This window comes from Chiloscyllium plagiosum, chromosome 9 (assembly GCF_004010195.1).
Source record: "Chiloscyllium plagiosum isolate BGI_BamShark_2017 chromosome 9, ASM401019v2, whole genome shotgun sequence".
NCBI lineage: Eukaryota > Metazoa > Chordata > Chondrichthyes > Orectolobiformes > Hemiscylliidae > Chiloscyllium > Chiloscyllium plagiosum.
The window spans coordinates 33,654,850-33,681,183 of NC_057718.1; the positions used below are offsets into that span (position 1 = coordinate 33,654,850).

The window sequence follows — 26,334 nt, forward strand, 5'->3', positions numbered from 1 at the left end:
GACTGCTCTGTTTATTTGATGAAATGCTCATTTTGAGAAGGGCAGTGAATGATTGATTGCTGCTGGGTTCTTATTACTCATTTTTTTTTATTACAGCAGTACAAGCATGAAGTGCTGGTCTAGACCAGGACAATTGACAATTCAGGATTTTTCCTGATGAGTGGTCACATAGATATAGATAGTACAGTATTTGCAAGATAGGGGAAAACTGTGTAAAATGAAAACATTGAGAAAAGCTTAAAAAAGCCGAATCTTTTGTTTATTGCAGGTCTGTTTAGACGCGTTGGGTTTGATATGTGAGACACACTGCAGTACAGAAGCTCTTTCACAACAAGAAATAGCTTTAATCAAGTATTTCCTTCCATATAACATGAACAGTCAGTCACCTGCAATGAGGCAGCAGATCGTATGGTTAATGAAAAAGGTGGGCCAATGTTTTTGAATTGATTTGGTTATTATTTCTAGCATAACCAGAGGAATTTAAAATTGTGTTTAGATTGCTTTTGATATTGACCATATCTTTTCAATTTTCTACATAGCTTTTCTCCAGGCTGCGGGACAGTTCCCAAGTGCTTTATAAGCAAACTCAGCCTACTAAGCAGAAGAATGCCATGTGTGAAAAAAACCCAAAGTCTCAACATGCAGAAATTCAGCTCCAACAATACAAGGTTCAAAATGATTTCATTCAACATTTCAGTGGCATATATAATTAAATGACTTATTTTATGTATAACGAAGATGGGATGTACATAATGTGTAATTCATAGAATCAAAAAATGCAATAGGAGATTACTTGACCTGTCTTTTCTGTGCTGGCCTGCTGTAGGAGCAATTCACCTAGTGTCTCTAGTTTTTTTCCCAAAACTAGGTAAATAGGTAATTTTCCAAAAATCTCTAGACTCTGGAAAAGTACTAGAGGATTGGAAAACTGCCTATTCAAAAAAAGAGAGGGAAGTAGAGAACAAGTAAATATAGGCCAATTAGCCAAACATCTGTTGTTGGAATCCCGTATTAAGGAATGCCTTAATAGCATGTTTTGGAATCTAATCTAGCAGAGTCAGCAAGGTTTCATTGAATGGGAAATCATATCTGACACCGGCATATTGGCCCAGTAGTTAACACTGCTGCCTCACTGAACCAGGGACCCAGGTTCGATTCAAGCCTCGGGTAACTGTGCAATCTCCACACAGACATTCTCCCTGTGTCTGGGAGGGTTTCCTCCGGGTGCTCCGGTTTCCTCCCACGATTCAAAGATGTGCAGGTTAGGTGAATTGGCCATACTTAATTGCCATCGTGTTCAGGGATGTGTGGGGTTAGGTGCTTTAGTCTGGGTGGGTTAGTCTTCGGAGGGTCAGTGTGGACTTAGAGTCCTAGAGATGTACAACATGGAAACAGACTCTTCGGTTCAACCCGTCCATGCTGACCAGATATCCCAACCCAATCTAGTCCCACCTGCCAGCACCTGGCCCAGATCCCTCCAAACCCTTCCTATTCATCTAAATGCCTCTTAAATGTTGCAATTGTACCAGCCTCCACCACTTCCTCTGGCAGCTCATTCCATACATGTACCACCCTCTGCGTGGAAAAAGTTGCCCCTAGGTCCCTTTTATATCTTTTCCCCTCTCACCCTAAACCTATGTCCTCTAGTTCTGGACTCCCCCACCCCAGGGAAAAGACTTCGTCTATTTACCCTATCCATGCCCCTCATAATTTTGCAAACCTTTGTAAGGTCACCCCTCAGCCTTGTTGGGCCAAATGGCCTGTTTTCACACTGCAGGGGTTCAATGGTATATTACAGTTACTTGAGGAACTCTCAAATATAGTGGATAGAGGAGAACCAATAAATGGACCTCCAGAAGGCATTTAACAAATCACAAAAGTTTGTTAGCTGTTTACACTATGTATTAATGTCTTGAAGGAAGGAAGCAAATGTACTGCAGCTAAATTTGCAGATGACACAGAATAGATATAAACGCAAATTGTGAGAGGGGTACAAATAGTTTATATTGAGTATTTATAGGTTAAGTAAAGTAGGTTAAAAGTTATGGAGTATAATGTGAGAAAATGTAAAGTTGTCCATTTTGGAAGGGAGATCAAAAAGTTGTCATTTAAATAGAGGAAAACTGGAGAAACCTGCAGCACAAAAGGATTTGGAAGCACTTGTGCTTTAAACACAGAAAGCTAGCACAAGGATGCAAACAGGTTCAGGAAGCCTAACAGAATGTTGGCTCTTATTTCAAGGGGTTTGGAGGACAAGAGTAGAGAATTCTTACTATAACTGTGCAAGAAGCTGGTGAGACTGGAGTACCTTGAGCAATTTGGTCCCCTTATTCGGGGCAAGATATCATTCATTGGAAGCGGCTCAGAGAAGGTTCACTAAGATGCTGTATGGTATGGAGGGAGTGTCTTATGTCATGGACCAGCCCAGACCCCACAAAACATTTCAAGAAGGTAGCCCAGACCCTAATTTTGCTAGTTGTTTTAAGCAGGTGTATTGTGGATATTTCAGGAGAGAATCAGCTGGTTAAACCACTTAGTTTTAAACAAAACCAAACTTATTTATGATCACTGAATGAAACACAAACAACAAAAAACAATACTCAGTTACCTATCCTATCCGAAAACCCAACAGTCTATGCCAACTTGACGATGCTGTTCCAAATACTTGCAATAATTGCCAAAAGCACCCCTTGGCACAAAAGGTAAAATCAATCACAAGGTCTTAGAGGATAGAGTGAGTGTAGCAGCCTGGACCTGCTTCTTTTGGTCCACCAGCCTTTTTCCTCTCACTACTGCTAAGAAAAGAACAAACCAGAGAAAAGTTGAATTCTGAGAACTGGCCACATCCCTTTCATTGTACAAGTGTTTTCTTTAAAATTTGAAAGCCTTCTGCCTGAGGCAATCTCTGTTGCCTGTTATCAACCTGGCCCTAAAACCCTTCACCTCCAGGCTTTTTGTAGTTTGTGTCATTGACAATGTCTCTGGGGGGGGAAAGCCAAGGACTGCATAACCTTGTGAAAGGAACAGCTTTGTCACACGTCTTTCACTCCTCCTCTTCTCCCGCCCCCCCCCCCCCCCATACACACACACACACACACACACACACACACACACACTTTAAATAAAGGATCATGAATACCCAATGATGGCTTCATTTTAAAACCTCTTTAAAATTGTGTTAGTACTCAAAAACACGCACATACATTACATTGACTATAAACATGCAAAACTACATTCTGTTTCAGTCTGTTGTAGTCCTGCCACTGAACGCCTCCGTTTCTCATTTCAGTACCAATACTGCATTGGCAGTCACGTTTTCTGCCACATGCACAATTTTCAAGTTGAATGACTGTAACAACAAGCTTCTAACCAGTTTGGCATCTTTGTTCTTAAATTTCTCCACAGACTTCAATGGGTTATGATCCGTGTATATGATTGTCTCATATATATTACTGGTAACATAAACACTGAAATGTTGTAATGCCAACACCAAGCTCAAAATCTTCTTCTCAACCGTCGAAATCGTTAAATATTTCTGTTGATAAATGTTCAACCTCCTGGAGAAATATCCGATAGGTTTTTCTACCTTCTCATAGTTTTCTTACAAGAGCGCAGCACCAACACCCATATCACTCACATTGATAGCCACCTTAAATGGCTTTGCGTAATTAGGTGTGGCTAATACCAGGCAGTGATTAACACAGCTTTCGGGCTGTCAAATGCCTTCTGACTATCCACTGTCCACTGAAACCTCTTGCCTTTCTTTAGCAATTCAGTGAGTGGAGCATCCACACTGCTAAAGTTTGGTATAAATTTTCAATAAAGTTCACTCAATCTCAGGAACCATATTTGTTAATGGTATGGGAAACTCCCGAATTACTCGACCTTTGACAAATTCAGTTTTAGCCAGGTTTATCACCAAGCCTGCCTTCTGAAGTTGATCGAACAAGTTTGATAAATGCTGTAAATGTGCCTTCCGTGTGTGACTAAAAATTGCCATATCATCAATACATACGACACAGTTGGGTAATCCTGCAATTACATTATTGGTTAGTCTGTGAAGTGTGGCTGGTGCATTTTTCATGCCAAATGACATGGCTTTAAATTGATATGGTCCATTTGGCATTACGAAAGCCAAAAATGCCTTTGCACTTTCTGACAAATTGTACCTGCCAGTATCCTCTGAGCAAGTCCAACGTGGAAATATAAGTCGCTTGTCCCACCTTCTCAACACAGTCTTCCAAACGTGGATTTGGATATGCATCAGTCTTTGTAACTGCATTGACTTTACGATAGTCCACACGTAACTGTTGGGTATCATCTAATTTTGGCACCATTATTATGGGTGAGCTCCAGTGACTGTAACTCACTCCAATTCTGTTTTCTTGGAGCATGTGTTCAATCTGCTTTTGAACCTGTGCCAGCCTTAGAGGGTTATGCCTATAATGATTTTGCTTAATTGGCACAGCATCTCCTGTATCTACATCATGCATAATTAGGTTTGTATTTCCCAGCTTATTTTCACATATCTCCCCATGTGATAGTAATAACTCTTTCAGGTCATTTCAGTTTTCCTTTGGAAGGTAACTCAATAGTTTATCCCATTTTTTCAATTTAATTTGAGGAATGTCCAATCCAGAATCCTCTGAACTTGGTTCTTCACTCTGTGCGCAACCCTAACACATTCTCCTCTTGCTTTCCTTGCCTGTCAAAGTACCTTTTGAGCATATTCACATAACATACTCTGAGATTTCTTTGTGTCTGAAGTCCCTATCAAGTAGTTCACCTCACTCAATTTCCTTTTGACTTGATAAGGTCCACTAAATCTTGCTTTTAAAGGTTCACTTATCACTGGAAGTAACCTTATCCCCAATAGCAAAATTGTGAATTTTTGATTTCTTGTCTGCTTCCTGTTTCATTGTATGCTGTGATGCTTTCAAAGTGACCTAGCCAACTCCCCATCACTATTTAATCGTTCCCTAAAATTTGACACATAGTCCAAATATGTCATCTCTGAATTCTGACTTGCCAGTTTCTCCTTAATCGTTTTTAACAGTCCTCCCACTTCATGCCCCAAAACTAATACAAGTGGACTGAATTTGGTAGATTCATTTGGTGTAACTGATCACAAACAGCACAAACGGAATTCCCTTATCCCAAATCATCTGAATAGTCTTGACTATAAGCCCTCAACATGGTCTTTAATGTCTGATGCCACGTTTCTAGGGCTCCCTGTGATTCTGGATGGTATGCAATAGATTTGAATTGTTTTATTCCTAAGCTGCCCATATCTTCATTGAATAATTTTGATGTGAAGTTTTACTCTTGATACAATTATATCTCTGTTGGTAATCTGTATCAAGTGAAAGATTTGAGTAACTCCTCTACTATCCTTTGAGCTGTGATATTGCATAACTCTGGAAATCAGGTCGACACATCCATTATTTTTAACAAATACTGATTCTCACTTTTTTTGTTTGAGGTAGGGGACCTATGATATCAATTAAGATTCTTGTGAAAGGTTCCCCAAATGCACGAATTGGTGTTAAAGGTGTGAGTTTCATTATTGCCTGTGATTTTGCCTCAGATCTGACATGTCTGATTATGTCTGGCAAAATTCAGCTACATCCTTGTGCAGTCCAGACCAGCAGAAATGTTTTTGTATTTTAGCTTGTGTTTTCCTCACTTCTAAATGACTCCCAAGTGGTGGCTCATGCACCACTTTCAACACCTCCTTTCTATACCCCACTGACAATATGATTTGATGAACTTCTGCCAATTTCTCATCTGCGTGAAGATGTGATTGTCTCCATTTCCTCATTAAGACATCATTTTAAGATAATAACATTCAGGGATACATTCAGGTTCCTTTTCCGTGTATGCCTTTTGATACAGTTGCTTTAAGTTTTCATCTGTGACATCTAATGTCTGCTGTGTCATCTATCTGCTCCTGGTTTGTGCCAACCATCTGATCAAACAGGGTCTCTGTTAATTCCACTTCAACTTTCTTATCTGTACTCTTTGATCTCTTGTGTTTCAAATTGTGACTTTGTGACCTCGTTACCATACAGTCAGGAAACATTCCAGGATATGTGTCCTGCAATAGTTCCGTTGCTTGAGTTTCCACTGGCTTTTCAACCACAGTAGGCAGTACTCCTACCAGTGAATCAGCTATATCATTAGCAAGGACCGATTGTATTCCTGGAGCTGAAAGTTTGTCCAGTACTTCTACCACAAATTCTCCACTCTTCACTGGACACTGTAACCTCACTTTACATAATTTGCACTTGTTGTCTCACCGTGAATTCCTGTTACTCGCACCTTTTCTGGCAATAGTCCTTCAAGAGTACATACCACCTCAATTTTCAGCGTCACAGACTAAGAGGATCCGGTGTCTCTTAGTCTTTTTACTTGCTGCTTCTGGCCTATGTGAATAAACTTTACCTTTGCAAGTATATGGCTTAAGAAGATCTGACACTTTCTCCTTAACCCAACCTCCAACCAGCTTGTACATCCTGGTGCAGCTTTCTTGCCTCCACTTTGCTTTCTGTTATCATGCCAACAACATTCACTAGCTTATCCTGTTTTCCTACATCTGACTTCCCAGTGCTTCTCCTAATCCACCAACACTATGATTTCCTGAGGTGTTCTTTATTGCAATGAAAACACCAGAGCCTTTGTGGGCGGCACGGTGGCACAGTGTTAGCACTGCTGCCTCACAGCGCCAGAGACCCGGGTTCAATTCCCGCCTCAGGCAACTAACTGTGTGGAGTTTGCACGTTCTCCCCGTGTCTGCGTGGGTTTCCTCCGGTTGCTCCCACAGTCCAAAGGTGTGCAGGTCAGGTGAATTGGCCATGCTAAATTCCCCGTAGTGTTAGGTAAGGGGTAAACGTAAGGGTATGGGTGGGTTGCGCTTCAGCGGGGCGGTGTGGACTTGTTGGGCCAAAGGGCCTGTTTCCACACTAAGTAATCTAATCTAATCTAATCTAATCTCTGCCCCCTAAAGAGTTTCCTTTTTACCATGTGGTAAATTATCCTTATGATCATCGCCGAGATCTACCTTTCCCTTTCCACGTAAGGATTTCTCTATTTCCCCAAAATTTCTATCCCTCACTGATTTGAAATTACTTCTGGAAGCCAAACTTTGCTTAATGTACCAACTCTGAATCATCAGCCATTTCAGATGCTAATCTTGCTATTTTAACTCTCTGCTCTTCAACATGAGTTCTCACTACTTCAGGAAGTGAATTTTTGAACTCCGGTCTAAGTGCCAATTTCTGAATTCAAACTCTCTTTCCTTTCCCCTTTCTCCCGCTCCTAATTGCATTTCCCTGTCTTTTGCCTCTTCATTTGCAATTGAATTTTAGCCATCTCTAAAAACTTTTTATTTCCAGCAAATTTAAATGCTGAGCTACTGCAGTAATTATCTCTCCTGTCCTCATGGAAGAAGGCAGTTCCAATTGCAGCTTGTCTGCTAATTCCAGCAGCTTGGTCTTAATCATCTTTTGTAAAGCCCCCAAGGTCACTTCTTCCACCCCCAGGAAATTCTTGGTGACTGAAATAGCCATTGCTTATCCCAAACACTGTTTAAACCAACCAAAATCAACACCCAGAACAAGAGACATTAACACCCTACCACTTGCAGCCTTCAAGTCCAACAGACCTAATCCCAGTTTGGAACTATAGAACAAATCCCGCAATGAGCCCCCAATCTATGAACCAGGCCAGACCCCTCAAAACATTTCAAGAAGGTAGCCAAGACTCTAACTTTGCTAGTTGTTTTAAGCAGGCGTAAAGTTCGTATTCCATGAGAGAATCAGCTGGTCAAACCACTTAGTTTTAAATAAAAACAAAATTTATTTACAAGATTACTGAATGAAACACAAACAACAAAAACCAGAATGCTAAGTAACTTATCCTGTCCAAAAACTCAACAGACTATCCCAACTTGATGATGCTGTTCCAAATACTCGCAACAATCCCTGTAAATACCCCTTGGCACAAAAGGTAAAATCAAACACAGGGTCTTACACCATAGAAGTCAGAGACCTGCGTCTTTGGGACCAGCAGCCTTTCTTCACATAATACTGCTTTAAAAAGAAATCAGACCAGACAAAAGCTTAGCTCGGTGAACTGGCCGCACCCCTTTCACTGTACAAGTCTTTTCTTTAAAACTTGAAAGCCTTCTAGCTGAGGCAGTCTCTGTTGGCCATCATCAACTTGGCCTTAAAACCCTTCACCTTCAGACTCTTCTGAGTCTCTGTCATCTACTACCTCTGTGCAGTCCTTGGCTTTTTTTTTCCCAGTCTTGTTTTTTAAAAAAAAAAGCTTTGTCACATTTATCAGCAAAGGCTAAGTATGTTGAGACTCTTGTCACTGGAATTTAGGAGAGGTACGGTGGCACAGTGGTTAGCACTACTGCCTTACAGTGCCAGACCTGGGTTCAATTCCCGCCTCAGGCGTCTGTGTGGAGTTTGCAGATTCTCCCCGTGTCTGCGTGGGTTTCCTCTGGGTGCTCCAGTTTCCTCCCACAGTCCAAAAATGTGCAGGTTGGGTGAATTGGTTATGCTAAATTGCCCTTAGTGTAAGGTGAAGGGGTAAATGTAGGGGAATGGGTCTGGGTGGGTTGCGCTTCGGTGGGTCGGTGTGGACTTGTTGGGCCAAAGGGCCTGTTTCCACACTGTAAGTAATCTAATCTTAAATAAAAGTAATCTAATTGAAACATGAAGCATTCTTAAGGGGATTGAGAGGATGTTTCCCCTTAAGAGAGAGTTCAGGACTAAAAGGCATAGTATCAGAATAAAGGGGTGCCAATATGAGACTGAGATGAGGAGGAATTCCTTCTGAGGGTTGAGTGTCTTTGGAACTCCTTGCCACAGAGCTGTGGGAGCAGAGTCCTTGTGTCTATTTAAGGCTGAGATAGATTCATGATCAGTAGGGGAATCCAGAGTTGTGGGGAAAAGGCAGGAAAGTAGACATAAGAATGTCGGATAAGCCCTATTGGATGGCAGAGGCTTAAAGGGTCTGAACAGCCTACTACTTTATGCTACCTCTCTATACTCAGGCACATTCGTTCTTTCGTTCTTTCTTTCGTTCTTTCTTTCTTTCGTTCTTTCTTTCTTTCGTTCTTTCTTTCGTTCTTTCTTTCGTTCTTTCTTTCGTTCTTTCTTTCTTTTTTTTATAATTATTCAAAAATACACTTGTGAATGCCACAATTTGAAATTGTCTCGACTATAGATACAATGTAATGGGTTTAAACAAAAAATGTGATAGGAAGAGTAAATGAGCTGAATATAAGTTCAATGGAGAAAGACTGTGGAAATCTATAGCACCGAGATTTGGGAGTAGTATTACCTCTACTTTTCTTCTGTGCAGACCTCCAGGGTCCATGTCCAACAGAGACTTCCCAACCGGAAGTCAATGCTGCGATTTTTGATGGTCCACCTTTTGCAGGAGCTTAGAGCGAATGTTGTTTGAGGGGAATAATGTGTAAATCACAAAACAATAGCCAACTTCAGCAGATAATTTGGTGGGAAAATGAATGTTAGTTTTTCAATGAGAATTAACTGTTAAAATTGGGTTATCTTGCTAAAACTATACAAGGCATGCATCAGACAACACCCAGAGTACTGTGAATAGTTTTGGTCCCCTTATCTAAGGAAAGGTTTCCTGGCATTGGATGCAGTTCACTGAACTGATCCTTGGTATAGGGGAATGATCTTATCAGGAGAGGTTGGGTTTGTACTCTTTGGACTTCAGAAGAATGAAGGGCAACCTTATTGCAACATACAGGATTCTTAGATGACTTAAGAGGATTAGATTAGATTAGATTACAGTGTGGAAACAGGCCCTTCGGCCCAACAAGTCCACACCGACCCGCCGAAGCGAAACCCACCCATACCCCTACATTTACCCCTTACCTAACACTACAGGCAATTTAGTATGGCCAATTCACCTGACCCTGCACATCTTTGGATGGTGGGAGGAAACCGGAGCACCCGGAGGAAACCCACGCAGACACGGGGAGATAGGTCATGATAGGTTATTTCTCCTTGTTAGAGAATCTAAGAGCAGAAGCTACAATCTTAAAGTAAGGGTTTGTCCAGTTAGGATGGAAATCAGAAGGAATTTCTTTTCTGGACATAGTAAATCTGTGGAATTCTTTACCAGAGAGCTGCAAAGTCATGTGAGCACATTCAAGGCTGAGGTAGACTGATGCTTAACCAGTAAAGGAATTGAGGATTATGGGAGATGTCAGGAAGGTGGAGTTGAGAATTGTCAGATCAGCTGTGGTCATATGGACGTGGCACGAAAATAAGTGACTCTGCCCTTTGAGCTTGCTCTGCCATTCAGCAAGATCAGGGGTGATCTGATTTTAACTTCAGCTCTGCATTCCTGAACATTGTTGATAATCATTCAGTCCCTTGATAATCAAGAATTGTCTGCCTCTGTGTTGAAAATATTTAAAGGTTCTGCATTTACTACCTTTTTGAGGAAGAGAATTCAACAGACAGTCAACACTTATTGAAATATGCCCCCTAGTTCTAGATTCTCCCAGAAGAGGAAAAAGCCTTTTTACATTTTGGAAGTCATGTCTCCTCAGGATCTTGTAATTTTTCAATTAAGTCACCTCTGACTCTTCTAAATTCAAGGGTGATATAGAGCCAGCCTGTGTAGGCTTTCTTCAAAAGGCAATCTCCTTATTCCAAGGGTTAGTCTAGTCACCCTTCTCTGGACTGCACCCACTGCATTAACATCCTTTTCCTAGTCCAGTACTTGTACACAGTACTCCATTGGGGAGACCGGACGCCTTCTCTCAGAGCGCTTTAGGGAACATCTCCGGGACACCTGCACCAATCAACTCCATTGCCCTGTGGCCGAACATTTCAACTCCCCCTCCCATTCTGCCAAGAACATGTAGGTCCCGAGCCTCCTCCTCTGCCACTCCCTCACCACCTGACGCTTGGAGGGAGAATGCCTCATCTTCCGTTTCAGTGCACTTCAACCCCAGGGCATCAATGTGGACTTCACCAGTTTCCTCATTTCCTCCCACCTTACCCCAGTTCCAACCTGCCAGCTCGCACTATCCTCATGACCTGTCGTATCTACCAATCTTCCTTCCCTCCTATCTGCTCCACCTTCCTCTCTGACCTATCACCTTCATCCCCACCTCCATCTACCTATTGCACACTTAGCTATCTTCTCTCCATCCCCACCCCCTCCCATTTATATCTCCACCCTGCTTCATTGCTGATGAAGGGCTTTTGCCCGAAACGTCCATTTTCCTGCTCCTTGGATGCTGCCTGAACTGCTGTGCTTTTCCAGCACACTCTAATCTTGACTCTGATGTCCAGCATCTGCAGTCCTCATTTTCTCCTAGAATTAGATGTGCTGCAGCTGATGTTGCAGCATTTTTTTTAAAGTACTGAAACAAAAAGCATATTGCAATTGAAATGTAGGAGCAGTAATTTCGATAATGATGCCTTTCATTTTTATTTTCCAGGATTTTATGGTCTGGATATGTGGCACACTATTACAAGCTCTGTTTCCAGGTGCTTCATTTCCTAGGAAATTCATTGCCTTGAGTCTCTTAGGAATAATTGCTGAGGTTTTTGAAAATTTGGAGGGTAAGTTAGATAATTTTAATTGTATGCTTGTGGGTCCAGGATCCTGAGTCCCCTAGCTAAAATGCATGTTTCATGATATTTAGAGCTGCACTTTCTTAAACACAACTGCACTGCCTTTTGACCTTGCCTCCTTCAATTTTCTGAAGTGGTACTGTAACCATCAATGTTATGTCCCACGTTTTTGATATTTGCACTCTCCTGTTCCAGGTTTTGTCCTTGTATGGCTTTTTCTTGTTATAACTGAAAATGTGTTGCTGGAAAAGCGCAGCAGGTCAGGCAGCATAAGCCCTTCTTCAGGAATGAGGAAAGTGTGTCTAGCAGGCTAAGATAAAAGTTAGGGAGGAGGGACTTGGGGGAGGGGCGTTGGAAATGCGATAGGTGGAAGGAGGTCAAGGTGAGGGTGATAGGCCGGAGTGGGGGTGGGCGCGGAGAGGTCAGGAAGAAGATTGCAGGTTAGGAAGGCGGTGCTGAGTTCGAGGGATTTGACTGAGACAAGGTGGCATTTCCAATGCCCCTCCCCCCAAATCCCTCCTCTCTACCTTTTATCTTAGCCTGCTGGACACACTTTGAGGTGTTCTCTGAAATGTTCCGCAAGTAGGTGGCCTGTCTCCCCAATATAGAGGAGGCCACATCGGGTGCAGCGGATGCAATAGATGATGTGTGTGGAGGTGCAGGTGAATTTGTGGCGGATATGGAAGGATCCCTTGGGGCCTTGGAGGGAAGTAAGGGGGGAGGTGTGGGCGCAAGTTTTGCATTTCTTGCGGTTGCAGGGGAAGGTGCCGGGAGTGGAGGTTGGGTTGGTGGGGGGTGTGGACCTGACGAGGGAGTCATGGAGGGAGTGGTCTTTTCGGAACGCGGGGAGGGGAGGGAAATATATCCCTGTGGTGGGGTCCGTTTGGAGGTGGCAGAAATGACGGCGGATGATACGCTGTACATGGAGATTGGTGGAATGGTAGGTGAGGACCAGTGGGGTTCTGTCCTGGTGGCGGTTGGAGGGGTGGGGCTCAAGGGCAGAGGAGCGAGAAGTGGAGGAGATGCGGTGGAGGACGTCTGGGGGGAATTTGCGGTCTTTGAAGAAGGAGGCCATCTGGGTTGTACGGTATTGGAACTGGTCCTCCTGGGAGCAGATGCAGCGGAGACGAAGGAATTGGGAATATGGGATGGCGTTTTTACAAGGGGCAGGGTGGGAGGAGGTGTAGTTTAGATGTCTGTGGGAGTCAGTCGGTTTATAGTAAATGTTGTCTGTGTTGATTCGGTCGCCCGAGATAGAAATGGAAAGGTCTAGGAAGGGGATGGAGGAGTCTGAGACAGTCCAGGTGAATTTGAGGTCGGAGTGGAAGTTGTTGGTAAAGTGGATGAACTGTTCAACCTCCTCGTGGGAGCACGAGGCAGCGCCGATACAGTCATCGATGTAGCGGAGAAAAAGGTGGGGGGTGGTGACAGTGTAGCTGCGGAAGATGGACTGTTCCACATATCCTACGAAGAGGCAGGCATAGCTGGGGCTCATGCGGGTGCCCATGGCTACTCCTTTGGTTTGGAGGAAGTGGGAGGATTGGAAAGAGAAGTTGTTCAGGGTGAGGACCAGTTCAGTCAGTCGAAGGAGGGTGCGGCGGGAAAGGAAGAAGCGGAGTCCTTCGTGATGGGGGATGGAGGTGTACAGGGACTGGATGTCTACGGTGAAGATAAGGCATTGGGGAACGGGGAAGCGAAAATCATGGAGGAGGTGGAGGGCGTGGGTGGTGTCCCGAACGTAGGTGGGGAGTTCTTGGACTAAGGGGTACAGAACCATGTTGAGGTATGCAGAGATGAGTTCAGTGGGGCAGGAGCAGGCTGAGACAATGGGTCGGCCGGGATAGTCAGGTTTTTGGATTTTGGGCAGGAGGTAGAAACGGACGGTGCGGGGTTGTGCGAGTATAAGGTTGGAGGCGGTGGATGGTCTGGGAGATGAGGTTATAGATGGTCTGGGAGATGATGGTTTGATGGTGGGAGGTGGGGTCATGGTCAAGGTGTCCGCGAGCTGGCGTTTAGCCTCAGCGGTGTAAAGGTCGGTGCGCCAAACTACTACCGTGCCTCCCTTGTCTACCGGTTTGATAGTGAGGTTGGGGTTGGAACGGAGGGAGTGGAGGGTGAGAAGTTGGAGTGGGTGAGAGGGGTGGAGAAGTTGAGGCGGTTAATGTGAATTCCTGATGAAGGGTTTTTGCCCGAAACGTCGATTTTACTGCTCCTTGGATGCTGCCTGAACTGCTGTGCTCTTCCAGCACCACTAATCCAGAATCTGGTTTCCAGCATCTGCAGTCATTGTTTTTACCTTTTTCTTGTTATAGTCATTTGGTATACAACTGGTTTTGTTATTGTTTTGCCATATAACATGCTGTTATAGTTCACTGTCCTGCCAAAACTTACATTAATCCAGGATCATCTTGGAGAGAAGGATAAACTCTTGTTCCTTTTGGTGCCACCATATCTCCCTTGTACTCCTTTCTTCTGCCTGCCCTAACTTAATTTTCAACAATTGTCAAGAAATTGTGGAATTCATTGCTTCTAATTTGAGATGACAGTTTCAACTGCCTGTCTTGCTTCTCTCTCCTCATTTCATCTGCTTGCCCTAACTCTGAACTTTAGCATTTTTGTCAGCATTATCTTTTATCTTCCCATATTCTTTCCAAGTTAATTTTCCATGAACAAGCTCGTAACCATCTAAATTCTCTTCCTGGCTGCTATGCTAATAGATATTGGAAGTGGTTTCCTCTTTTCAAATGTGGTTGCTTGATTTCAAAACTGTTGCACCTCTGTCTTCAAAAAACACAGCACTTCAGTTTCGAAATGTCTAGAAGTCTGGCTCCAGAAGTACATTGTTAGCCGTATTGGGGATTAAACTTAAATACACAATATTGTAAAGTTTGCAGTTGTTTTAACTTAAAAAAAATTCACTGTCCCGATGATGGATTCAGTAACTTTATTTAAAACATTTTCTGCAGGTCAGACCTATAGAGTGATGCAAATGACTGATGTCTTGCAGCCAGCCAATGTTGATGCTTTACTCGGGTGTTTGAGCAGCACTTTTGAAGAATTGAAGTTACTAGCCTATGACATTTTGAAGAAACTTCCACCTATAGTTTTAGGATTAAAGGTAACCTTCTTGAGAGGCAATTATTTAGTGATGGTTCATTAAGTTTCTAATTATATTTCTTAAAGCACGTTCTGTTTTAAGATTTCTTGATTTTTGAAATATATTTTTTGATATTTTGTAGATATTAATGAAGTACATATAATAAAAAATATTGCTTCTTGAATATCTGCCTCATCTCAGTGTTTAATGTTAAAATACTTGGGAGTGTCTGCCTTGGCTTCAAGTTGTATAAACAACAAGAATTGGAAACTGGATTAAATGGATGCTTACTAATAAACACTGGATCAGATTTTGCTGGAATGGGCATTTCAGAACATACCCTGTTAATTACACTCAGTACATATTTAGATTTTAAAATGCTTTTTCCACAAAGTTCATGGAATCCCTACAATGCAGATAGAAGCCATTCAGTCCATCAAGTCAAAGAGCAATTGGTTGCAAACAAAACCTTTGCATATACACATACAACCATTTTGAGGTGATATGAAATGTTTTTGTCCTGATTCTCAATAGATCATTTGCTTTCTATTTCGGAAAGGTGAGAATGAGGAAATGATTTGCTCATGAGTGTGTTAGTAGTGTCTATGTCTCTGTCAGCTGCTCTCACTGTCTGAGTATTTGTTTCCCTCTTGTGCCCTTGCCCTATCACATGCACTCTGCTGCTGCTGCGTGTGTGTCTGTCTGTCTGTTTGTCTGTCTATTGGGCAATTAGCAACAAACAACACTCCAGTTTTCCTGACATTCTGTATTTGGCATATATGAGAGATTCAGCCTCTGCTTTCTGACACTGTTGTGTTGATTGTCAGTGCTCCACCCTTTTAAGTAACCACTGTGCAGTATTTTATAGAAGCTTGGAATGACGCAGTGTCGAAGTATAGAAAATAGGACAAGAATAGGGCATTCAAGAATAGGGCCCTTTGAGCCTGCTTCACTATTTGGTATGATTGTGGCTGATTTATTCTGCTTTCACCCCAATATCTTTTGATATTGTTAGCCCTAAGAACTATATTGTTTTCCTTCTTGAAAACACCTATTGTCTTTGATTCCAATTCTAATACTCAAACTCTGTCTACAAGAGCAGGTCAAAGGCTGTAACTCTTGAACTGAATTTATTGTCACCTATACCGAGGCAGTGAAAAGCTTTGTCTTGCGAGCGATACAGGCAGATCACATAGTTAAATAGTATAGATAAGTAATTAATAGGTAAACAGTCACAAACAGTGAGTTTGTCAGTCCTTTCAGTATTCTAACAACAGTAGGATAGAAACTGTTTCAAAACTGGCTGGTGTGTGTGTGTTCAGGCTTCTGTACCTTCTCCCTGATGGTAGAGGTTGTAGAAAAGCATTGCCAGGGTGGAATGGATCTTTGAAAATGCTGACGGCCTTTCCTTGACAGCGGGCCTGGTAGATGGATTCAACAGTTGGGAGGTTGGTCTTTGTGATTGTTCGGGCCGAGTTCACCACTCTCTGTAACCGTCTCCAATCTTGAATGGTACAATTGCCATACGGGTAGTGATACATCCATGCCAAATTTCCTCAGCTGCCTGAGGAAGAAGAGACGTTGTTGGGCCTTTACGTCCACATGAAGAGTCCAAGAAAGCTTGTTGTTGATGACTACTCTCAGGAGCTTGACACTCTCCACTCATTTCACTCTGTGCTGTTAATGTGTAGGGGGTCATGAGTAACATCCCACTGAAAGTCAATGATGAATTCCTTGGAGAGCGATGTTGTTCTCAGTGCACCATTTTTCCAGGTCTTCCACCCCCCCCTCGTCCGTAGTCTGTTTCCTCACCAACTGAGATTCGACCGGCTGTAATGGTGTCATCAGTGAACTTGTAAATGGCGTTAGTCTGGCATTTGGCGATGCGGTCATGGGTATACAGCGAGTACAATAGGGGGCTGAGTATGCACTACTGGGGGGCTCCAGTGTTGAGTGTTCGTGAGGATGAAATATTGTCCCCAGTCTTCACTGATTGTGGCCTGTGGTCAGGAAACTGAGGATCCAGTTGCAGAGAGGCTTAGTCTGAGATTACTAAATTTAGTAATCAGTCTCGAGGGGATAATAGTGTTGAAGGCTGAACTGTAGTCAGTGAGTAGGATTCTTATATAGCTGTTCTTGGTGTCAAGATGTTGTAGGAAGGAGTGAATGGCAAGTGATATGACATCTGACATGGATCTGTTGATTCGATAGGCAAATTGAACTGGGTCAGGAGTAGTGGGGATGCTGGAGTGGATTAATGCCATGACCAGCCTTTCAAAGCACTTCATGACCACTGAAGTTAGGGCCACTGGGCAGTAGTCATTGAGACATGCTGCATGAGCCTTCTTAGGCACAGGGATGATGTTGGCCCTCTTGAAACAGGCAGAGACAGTTGCCTGCTGCAGAGAGAGGTTGAAGATGTCTGAGAAAACCTCTGCCAGTTGATCTGCACACGCTCTGAATGCACAGCCTGGTACTTTGTCTGGTCCAATCGCTTTTATTGGACTCACACAAAGGAAAATTAATCTGACCTCTGATGCAGTGATTGTTGGGAAAGGTTTGTCAGGACTTGTCGGAATAGGTGTTACCTCTTCGAAAGTCTGCTCAAAGTGAGCAGAGAAGGCGTTGAGACTATCTGGGAGGGACGTGTCATCGTCTGCTATCTTGCACTGTCTCTTTTTAGATCCTGTGATGTCATTCAGTCCTTGCCATAGTTGCCAGATGTCTGTCTGGGTCTCTAGTTTTGATCGATATTGGTCCTTGGCTTCTGAATCCCCAAAAACTTGTCCATCATTTACAAGGCATAAATCAGGTGTGTGATGGGATACTCGCCACTTACCAGAATGAGTTCAGTCGCAACAAGACTCAAGAGGTTTGATACCATACAGAACAAAATAGCTCGCTTGATTGGCACCAAATCTACAGAATTCAATGTCTTCATCACTGACATGCTGTAGAAGCAGTGTTTACCATTTACAAGATGCACTGCAGAAATTCGTCAAGCTCCTTTGGATGGCACCTTCCAAACCATCTCGAGCATTGATCACTACTATCTCGAAGGACCAGGTCGGCAAGTACACTGCCATGTTCTGCTTCAAGCTGCTCTCCATCCTGACTTGGAAATATATTTTAGTTTCTTCTGTGTCCTTTGGTGAAATTTCCTCCTTAAAGGCATTGAGTCCCTAGATTGCAATGGATCAAGAAAGCAACTCACTACCAGCTACCATCTTCTGAAGAACAGCTAGGGTCGAGTCATATCCCCACATTCTATCAGCCAATTTAAAACAAATATGGCTCTGTGGCTTGCTTCCTAGTGATGAATAAATGTAAACTTTCAGGATTGTTAGTTACCGTATTTTATTTTATTTAGTTACCTGGTTTTAACCTTGATGAACTTTCAGTGAATTATATGAAGACGTACTGTATTTAGATGTACCCTTGTTGTGGATATCCATTCATGCTATCTTGTGAAATTGTTCACATTTTCCAGATTTTTGGGTAACACATAACTAGAATGATGTCTTCCTACTTAAACATTGCAAGTTCTGCTCACAAGATCTGCCAGTGAACTATATTATCCTACACTTAGGTCTTTGATTTCAGTCTCAGGAATTTTAAGTGACTTTGTCTCTTTTTTTTCATTTTTAAGCTTACCCCATCGTTATACAATGGCATGTCTATCTATGTAGCAATGTCAGTTCCATAACGCATATGTTAAGAAATTTAGATTTGGAGCAAGTGTTAAAGTATTTTTGGCAGATTTACATGGCTGTTTCTTTTGCCTGGAAATGTTTATTACTTGTTACTCTGCATCTCACCTTACAGGACAGTGAAAAATTGCAAACACTTTTGCAGACAGCTTTGGATCTGTCAACCAGTACCAAACCTTATGATTGCATCACTGCTTCATACCTCCTGTCTCTTCTGGTACAGCAAGAAGGCTTAATGCCAGCTTTAAGTGCTTGCCCTTTGAAACAGCAGACTGGTTACCCGATTGATTACCTCGGCAAGGTTTGTGGAAAGCAATCTACAGATAAGGAAGTACTCGAAACCAATGTTTTAGAAGGTTAGTGTTCATTTGCAATTTAATATATTTTAATTTGATTTCTCTTCTGCCCTCCCTGCCATGCTGTATGGATTAATGCTGCAGAGACACAAATCCAATCCTGCCACTGAGAAAATTTAAATTAAATTCATTAATTAATCTGTAATAAAAATTCTTGGGTTCTCATTAGCCAAGGCAATGGGAAGATTACGGGTGTGACATGGAATGTAGAATTCAAATCAAATATATCATGGTTACATAGGCTTGAGGGGCTGAATGGCTTATCTCTGCAGCTAGTCTGTATGTACATTCATATGACCCAAATATGCAGGATCGCGTAATGTTAAGAGGGACGGGGAGCCAAGAAAGGTTTGGAGGGGTAGCTTTTTTTTAATAAGAATGACATTTGTCCAAAGAAAGATAACCTTAGTTCTGAACATCAAGTTATGAAATTAGCTTGTGTGAGGAAAGAAATTTCAAGGTATCAAGTCACTTTAGAGAGTAATTTCTAGGCTCCCTAACAATAAGCATTTTAAAAGACATGGTACCAGAAATAATGGATTTTGTAAAAAAGCTCTGATGACTATCATGGGTGATTTTAATTTACTGTATATGGGAAAAGTCAATTGGTAAAAGTAGTTTGAATGATGAATTCATGGAGTATTTTCAGGATAGTTTCTTGGGCAATATGTTCTGGAGCTGGACAATGAATATGCTAAACTGGATTATGTACAACAAGGTAGGATTAATTAATAACGTTATTGCTAAGGTGCCTTTACATAGCAGTGATAACAATGTAATTAAATTTTACATTTGGTTGAGGGAGAGAAAGTTGGATCTAAAACTAATGTTTTAAGCTAATCAAAACAGCCCAAGGAACTTTAAAACAAGTACATTTACTGAGGGGTGAAAGGGTACTGAGTAAATTATTAAAACTGAAAGCTGACAGGTCCCCAGGTCTTAATGGACTTTACCCTTGGGTTTTAAAATAAGTGGCTGCTGAGATTGTTGATGTATTGGTTTTAATTTTTCAAAATTCCACCGATTTTAAAAGATCCCACAAAAGTAGAAAATAGCAAATGAGGTTCCTTTATTCAAGAAATGATAAAAGTGAAGGCGTGTTTGCTTAACATCTGTTGTACAGAAAATACTGGACCTATTAAGGAGGTAAAAACAGTGCACTTAAAATTCAAGCAGAGTCATATGGCTTTTTGAAAAGGAGACCAATTTATTGGACATATTTGAGGATGTAACAAACAATGTGTATAAAGGGGAACTTGTGGAATTACTGTTTTTGGATTTCTGGAAGATATTTGGCAATGTGCCACATCAAAGGTTACTATGCAAAATACGAACATGTGGTGTAGAGGGGAATGTATCAACATGGGTAGAAAATTGATTGGTGATAGGAAACAGTATAAGTATTAACAAATTGTTTCAGGCTGGCAAGATATGTTGAGTGGAGTGTGACCGGGATCAATGCTGCAGTCACTTATCTCAAATACTTGCATGCAGGTTTGAATGTATGATAGCTAAATTTGTTGATGACGCAAAGAAAAGGTAAGTTATAAAGAGAATGTAAAGAATCTGTAAAGGGATATAGGTGGGCAAAACTTTGGTAGATGAAATATAATGTGTGTACATGTGAACTTATTCATCTTTCGGTAAGAAGAACATGTTATATGATTTAAATGAATTGTTGATGTCTGATGTATAGAGGGAGTTGGGTGTCCTGCTAAATGAATCAAACATTTGTATACAGATACAGCAAGTGATTAAGAAGACATGGCTGTTATATGCCTTCCCTTTGCAATAAATTCTAAAAATAGTGTTTTATTACTATCGCCTATGATGTCGTGAAGGCCATATCTGGAATGCTGTGTATCGATTTGATCTCTATTTAAGAAGGATTATAAATGCAAATGTAAAAGAGGCATTTCAGAGAATGTTGACTTGATTGATACCTGGAATGGAGATATTACCTTTTGAGGAAAGGTTGGACAGGCTTAACCAACATTTATTAGAATTTAGAAGAATGAGAGATGGCCTTATTTATAGAGTCATAGAGTCATAGAGATGTACAACATGGAAACAGACTCTTCGGTCCAACCTGTCCATGCCGACCAGATATCCCAACCCAATCTAGTCCCACTTGCCAGCACCCGGCCCATATCCCTCCAAACCCTTCCTATTCATATACCCATCCAGATGCCTCTTAAATTTTGCAATTGTACTAGCCTCCACTACTTATTTAAGCATATCAAATCCTGAGGGGACTTGAGGGAGGATTAAAATATGTTTAGCCTTGCAGTGGTGGAGGGTGGTTGGTGAATAAAACTGGAAGGGACAGTTTAAAAGTAACAGTCTTGCTTTAAAACAGAGGCCACAGTTGGATCAACCATGATCTTGTTAAATGGGGGACAATGCCCAAAAGGCCAAAATGTCTAACTCTTCCTGTAGTTTGTGTGTTCTGATGTTCAATCAAGCCTCAGTATTTTTCCAATAAGCATTTACTTATGGGGTACATCTGGCTGAATCTTATCTGTAACGTCACAATAAACAACAAATTCCTTCCAACTGTCCAACCAATTTTGTTTTGCCTCCCTTTTTCTAATTTATCTTTGAATTGTTGGCACTGATCAGAACTTCGAGTCTTTAGGGCTTTTACTTACTAACAATATTTCTTCATTATTCTGTTGTCCTTATTCTACTGCAAAATCTATTGAAACTACAGCCTCTGCTTCAGTGGAATTCAACATCTTTGGAGATGGCTACTTGTGCTGCTACTACTACTGGAATTCTTCATTGATCATTATTTAGTGTAAGAGTCACTCTCAGTCCCTCAATGAAAACTTGTTTGTTTTTCCACTCACCCATTCAGTCAGGCCTTTTTAAAGGGGATGCAGTAATGCCATGATTGGATAAACTCCAGATCTACTGGCATTACAAAAAAAATTACTTTATTGTGTTCCATGTCCAGTTTTGTCTTGTGCCTTTTTCACAGAAGGCTTGCTCACCAGCAAGGGTCCCTCATTAGGACAACACCAGTATAATGGGAGCTGGCTGATCCCATTGTGAACGGCAGTGACCACATCTGCAGCAAGTGTTGGTTTGCTGGAAGAAATCCAGATCAGAATTGATGATCTGGAATCTGAGCTTCAAACACTGCGGCACATCCGGAAGGGGGAGAGTTACCTGGACACTTTGTTTCAGGAGGCAGTCACACCTGGTAGATTAAGTAATTCAGGAACATCTAACTGTAAATGAGGCAGGTAGAGGGATTCTGAGTTCAGGAGTGGGGAAGCCTCAGCCATTGACCTTGTCCAACAGGTATGAGATTTTTGCTCCCTGTATGAATGACGATGAGCCAGCTGACCATGGTGCAGAAGGCCATTCAAGAGGGGGGAGCCAAAAGACAAGTAGTTGTTATAGGGGATTCTATAATTAGGGAGACAAATAATGAGCCAGATTGGGAGTTCCGCACAGTGTGTTGCCTGCTCGGTGCCAGGGTGCAGGACATCTCCGATCGGCTTAAAAGTATATATTGGAGCGGGAGGGAGAAGATCCAGTTGTTATGGTGCACATTGGCACAAACAACATAGGCAAGGCTGGGAAGGAGGACCTGTTTGAGGAGTATCAAGCACTAGGAAGGAAATTGAAGAACAGGTCCTCGAAGGTCAGAATCTCTGGATTACTGCCCAAGCCATGTGCTAATTGGCATAGGGATAAGAAAATTAGGCAAGTAAACACGTGGCTAAGAGATTGGTGTGGGAGAGAGGAATTCCATCTCATGGGACATTGGCATCAGTTTTTGAACCGGGGCGATCTGTACCAATGGGACGGTCTCCACCTGAATCGATCTGGAACCAGTGTTCTGGCAAAAAGGATAAATAGGGTGGTCGCTAGGACTTTAAACTTGTGAGTTGGGAGGGAAGGGAAAGGGAAAGCAACAGGGAGTCTGGAATCAAGTAGAAAGATAAGCAACAGGTTAGGCATGTGTGCAGGGTTTAAATTCAAGGCAGACTAGGAATGAAGCTAAAAGGAAGGAAAATGTAGGACATATTACTGGAGATGATGGAAATCATGAGGATCAGAAAATTAGTATTAAGGTGCTTTACCTGAATGCTTGTAGTATCCGTAACAATGTAGATGAATTAACAGCACAAATCATTGTGAATTATTATGATGTGTAGGCGTCACAGAGATGTGGTTGCAGGGGTTCAGGACTGGCAGTTAAACGTCCAAGAATTTACAACTTATCGAAAAGACGGAGGTGGGCAGAGGGGGTGGGGTTGCCTTGTTAGTTAAGAATGAAATTGAATCTATGGCACTGAATGATATAGGGTCAGATGATGCAGAGCCTGTGTGGGTGGAGTTGAGAACCACAAAGGCAAAACACCATCATGGGAGTTATGTAAAGACCTCCCAGCAGTGGTCAGGACTAGGGGCGCAAGATGTACCAGGAAATAGGGCATGTCAGAAAGGCAAGATCACGGTGATCATGGAGGTCTTCAACATGCAGATGGACTGAGTGAATAATGTTGCCGGTGGATCCAAAGAAAGCAATTCATGGAATGCTTACAGGATGGCTTTTTGGAACAGCTTGTGATGGGGCCCACAAGGGAACAGGCTATTCTGGACTTAGTGCTATGTAATGAGCCAGACTTTATAAAAGATCTGAAAGTAAGGGAACACTTAGGAAGCAGCGATCATAATATGGTAGAGTTCAGTCTGCAGTTTGAAAGAGAGAAGGCAAAATCCGATGTAATGGTGTTACAGTTAAATAAAGGTAATTATGAGGGCATGAGAGAGGAACTGATGAAAATCGGCTGGAAGCAGAGCCTAACGGGGAAGACAATAGGGCAACAATGGCAGGAGTTTCTAGGTGTAATTGAGGACACAGTACAGAGGTTCATCCCAAAGAAAAGAAAGATTATCCGGGGTAGGGGGCTGGTGGGATTAAACAGCATGGCTGACAAGGAAGTCAGGAAATATATCATAGAAAAAGAGAGCACCTATAAAGTGGCCAAGAGCACTGGGAAATCAGAAGATTGGGATGACTCCAAAAATGAACAGGATAACAAAGAGAAATAAGGAAGGAGGGTATCAAATATGGAGGTAAGCTAGCCAATAATATTAGAAATGACAGTAAAAGTTTCTTTCAATACAGAAGAAACAAATGAGAGGCGAAAGTAGAAATTGTGCCACTCCAAATTGATTCAGGAAGGCTCGTGATGGGAGATCAGGAAATAGCTGAAGAAATAATAACTACTTTGTGTCAGTCTTCACCAGTGGAAGACATGAATAATATCCCAACAATTAAGGAGAGTGAGGGGGCAGAGCTAGTATGGTAGCCATCACAAAGGGGAAAGTGCTAGAAAAGTTAAAAGGTCTAAAAATTCATAAATCTCCTGGCCCGAATGGGCTATATCCTAGAGTTCTGGGGAGGTCATGCCTGACGAACCTGTTGGAATTCTTTGAAGAGGTAACAAGTAGGTTAGACGAGGGAAACCCAGTGTATGTGACCCACCTAGATTTCCAAAAGACCTTTGATAAGGTGCCTCACGGGAGGCTACTAAGTAAGATGAGGGTCCATGGTGTTCAAGGTGAGCTACTGGCATGGATTGAGGTTTGGCTGTCTGACAGAACGCAGAGAGTTGGGATAAAAGGTGCTCTTTCAGAATGGCAGCTGGTGACAAGTGGAGTCCTGCAGGGTTAAGTGTTGGGGCTGCAGCTGTTTGCTTTATATATTTATGATCTGGATGAGGAGACTGGGGTCATTCTGGCGAAGTTCGCTGATGATACAAAGTTAGGCGGACAGGCAGGTAGTTCTGAGGAGGTGGGGAGGCTGCAGAAAGATTTAGACAGTTTTAGGAAGTGGTCCAAGAAATGGATGATGAAATTCAACGTGAGCAAATGTGAGGTCTTGCACTTTGATAAAAAGAATACAGACATAATTCATAAAGCCCAAGTACAAAGGGATCTGGGAGTGCTAGTCCAGGATTCTCTAAAGGTTGACTTGCAGGTTGAGTCCGTGGTTAAGAAAGCAAATGTAATGTTGTCATTTATCTCAAGAGGGTTGGAATATAAAAGCAGTGATGTGCTACTGAGACTTTATCAAGCTCTAGTTAGGCCCCATTTAGAATACTGTGTCCAATTTTGGGCCCCCAACCTCAGGAAGGACATACAGACACTGGAGCGTGTCCAGCAGAGATTGACACAGATGATCCCTGGAATGGTGGGCCTAGCGTACGATGAACGGCTGAGGATCCTGGGATTGTATTCATTAAGGTTTAGAAGGTTGAAGGGACGCTAGGAATTTGTTTCCATTAGGTGGGAATACTAGGACCCATGGGCACAGCCTTAGAATTAGAGGGATTCTGGATCAGTGGTGCTGGAAGAGCACAGCAATTCGGGCAGCATCCGTGCTGCTCGTCGGATGCTGCCTGAATTGCTGTGCTCTTCCAGCACCACTGATCCAGAATCTGGTTTCCGGCATCTGCAGTCATTGTTTTTACCTCTTAGAATTAGAGGGAGTCAATTTAGAATGGTGGGCCCGTGGAATTCGTTGCCACGGAGCGCAGTAGAGGCCAGGACGGTAAATGTCTTCAAGGCAGAGTTTGATAAATTCTTGATCTCGCTAGGAATTAAGGGCTATGAGGAGTGCGCGGGTAAGTGGGGTTGAAATGTCCATCAGCCATGATTAAATGACGGAGTGGACTCAATGAACCGAATGGCCTGACTTCCACTCCTATGTCTTATGGTCTTAGTACGGATAAAGTGGCATACTGCAGCTGTTTCAGTGACCTCAGTGTATTGTCATCCCTGAACCTGAAACATAACTTTCATATTCTCTGGCTTTAATTCTATCTTTTTTCCTACTGAGGGAATCCAAATAACATTTTAATCAATTTGTTCAATACATTGATGTACAGCCACTAACTAACACAACAGACTTAAATTAATCTGAGACTAATACAGTTGTTACTGACCGAAAGCTGCTTATGCTGGCACAGTTTCCTCAGACTGATCATCATCGTAGTCAAGTTTTGAATTTGTTGCATCATCAGTTGGGCAGTTCATTACATAATGATATTGGTTTTGGAGTTGCCAGTGTTGGATTGGGGTGTATAAAGTTTAAAAATCATACAACTCCAGGTTATAGTCCAACAGGTTAATCAGGAACAGCGCTGTGAAAGCTTGTGCTTCCAAATAAACCTGTTGGGCAATAATCTGGTGTTGTGATTTTTAACTTATACTGGGTCTGATCTGAAGCACCTGCTAGCTGTTCCAATTGCACTGTGATCTGCTATAAGTACCTACCTCCTGAATTTCAAGGATGCATTAATTTGAGTCCTTCAACCTTTGTCATACTGCAGTATGTCCCACTTGCACCTTTAAGGTTACTAGCAAAGATTGCTTTCTGTCTTTCAAAATCAATTGAAAGTTTTGCCATGCCTTTAGCTACTTAATATATTATCTTTCTTGAATATGTTATGCTTAGCAATTGAGAAAATCTGAACTATCATCAATATCCAACTGATGACATCAAC

General features: G+C 42.2%; 1 protein-coding gene across 3 annotated transcripts in view; it reads left to right on the plus strand.

The window, feature by feature from the left end:
* LOC122552759 (thyroid adenoma-associated protein homolog) overlaps positions 1-26,334 on the plus strand; it is a 381,744-nt gene that overhangs the window by 36,436 nt on the left and 318,974 nt on the right. For all 3 annotated transcript variants that reach the window (XM_043695687.1, XM_043695686.1, XM_043695688.1), the window contains 5 exons: positions 269-424; positions 540-668; positions 11,504-11,627; positions 14,606-14,757; positions 18,562-18,802. In XM_043695687.1, coding sequence (XP_043551622.1) covers positions 269-424; positions 540-668; positions 11,504-11,627; positions 14,606-14,757; positions 18,562-18,802 — 802 coding nt within the window. The remainder of the gene's footprint in view (positions 1-268; positions 425-539; positions 669-11,503; positions 11,628-14,605; positions 14,758-18,561; positions 18,803-26,334) is intronic.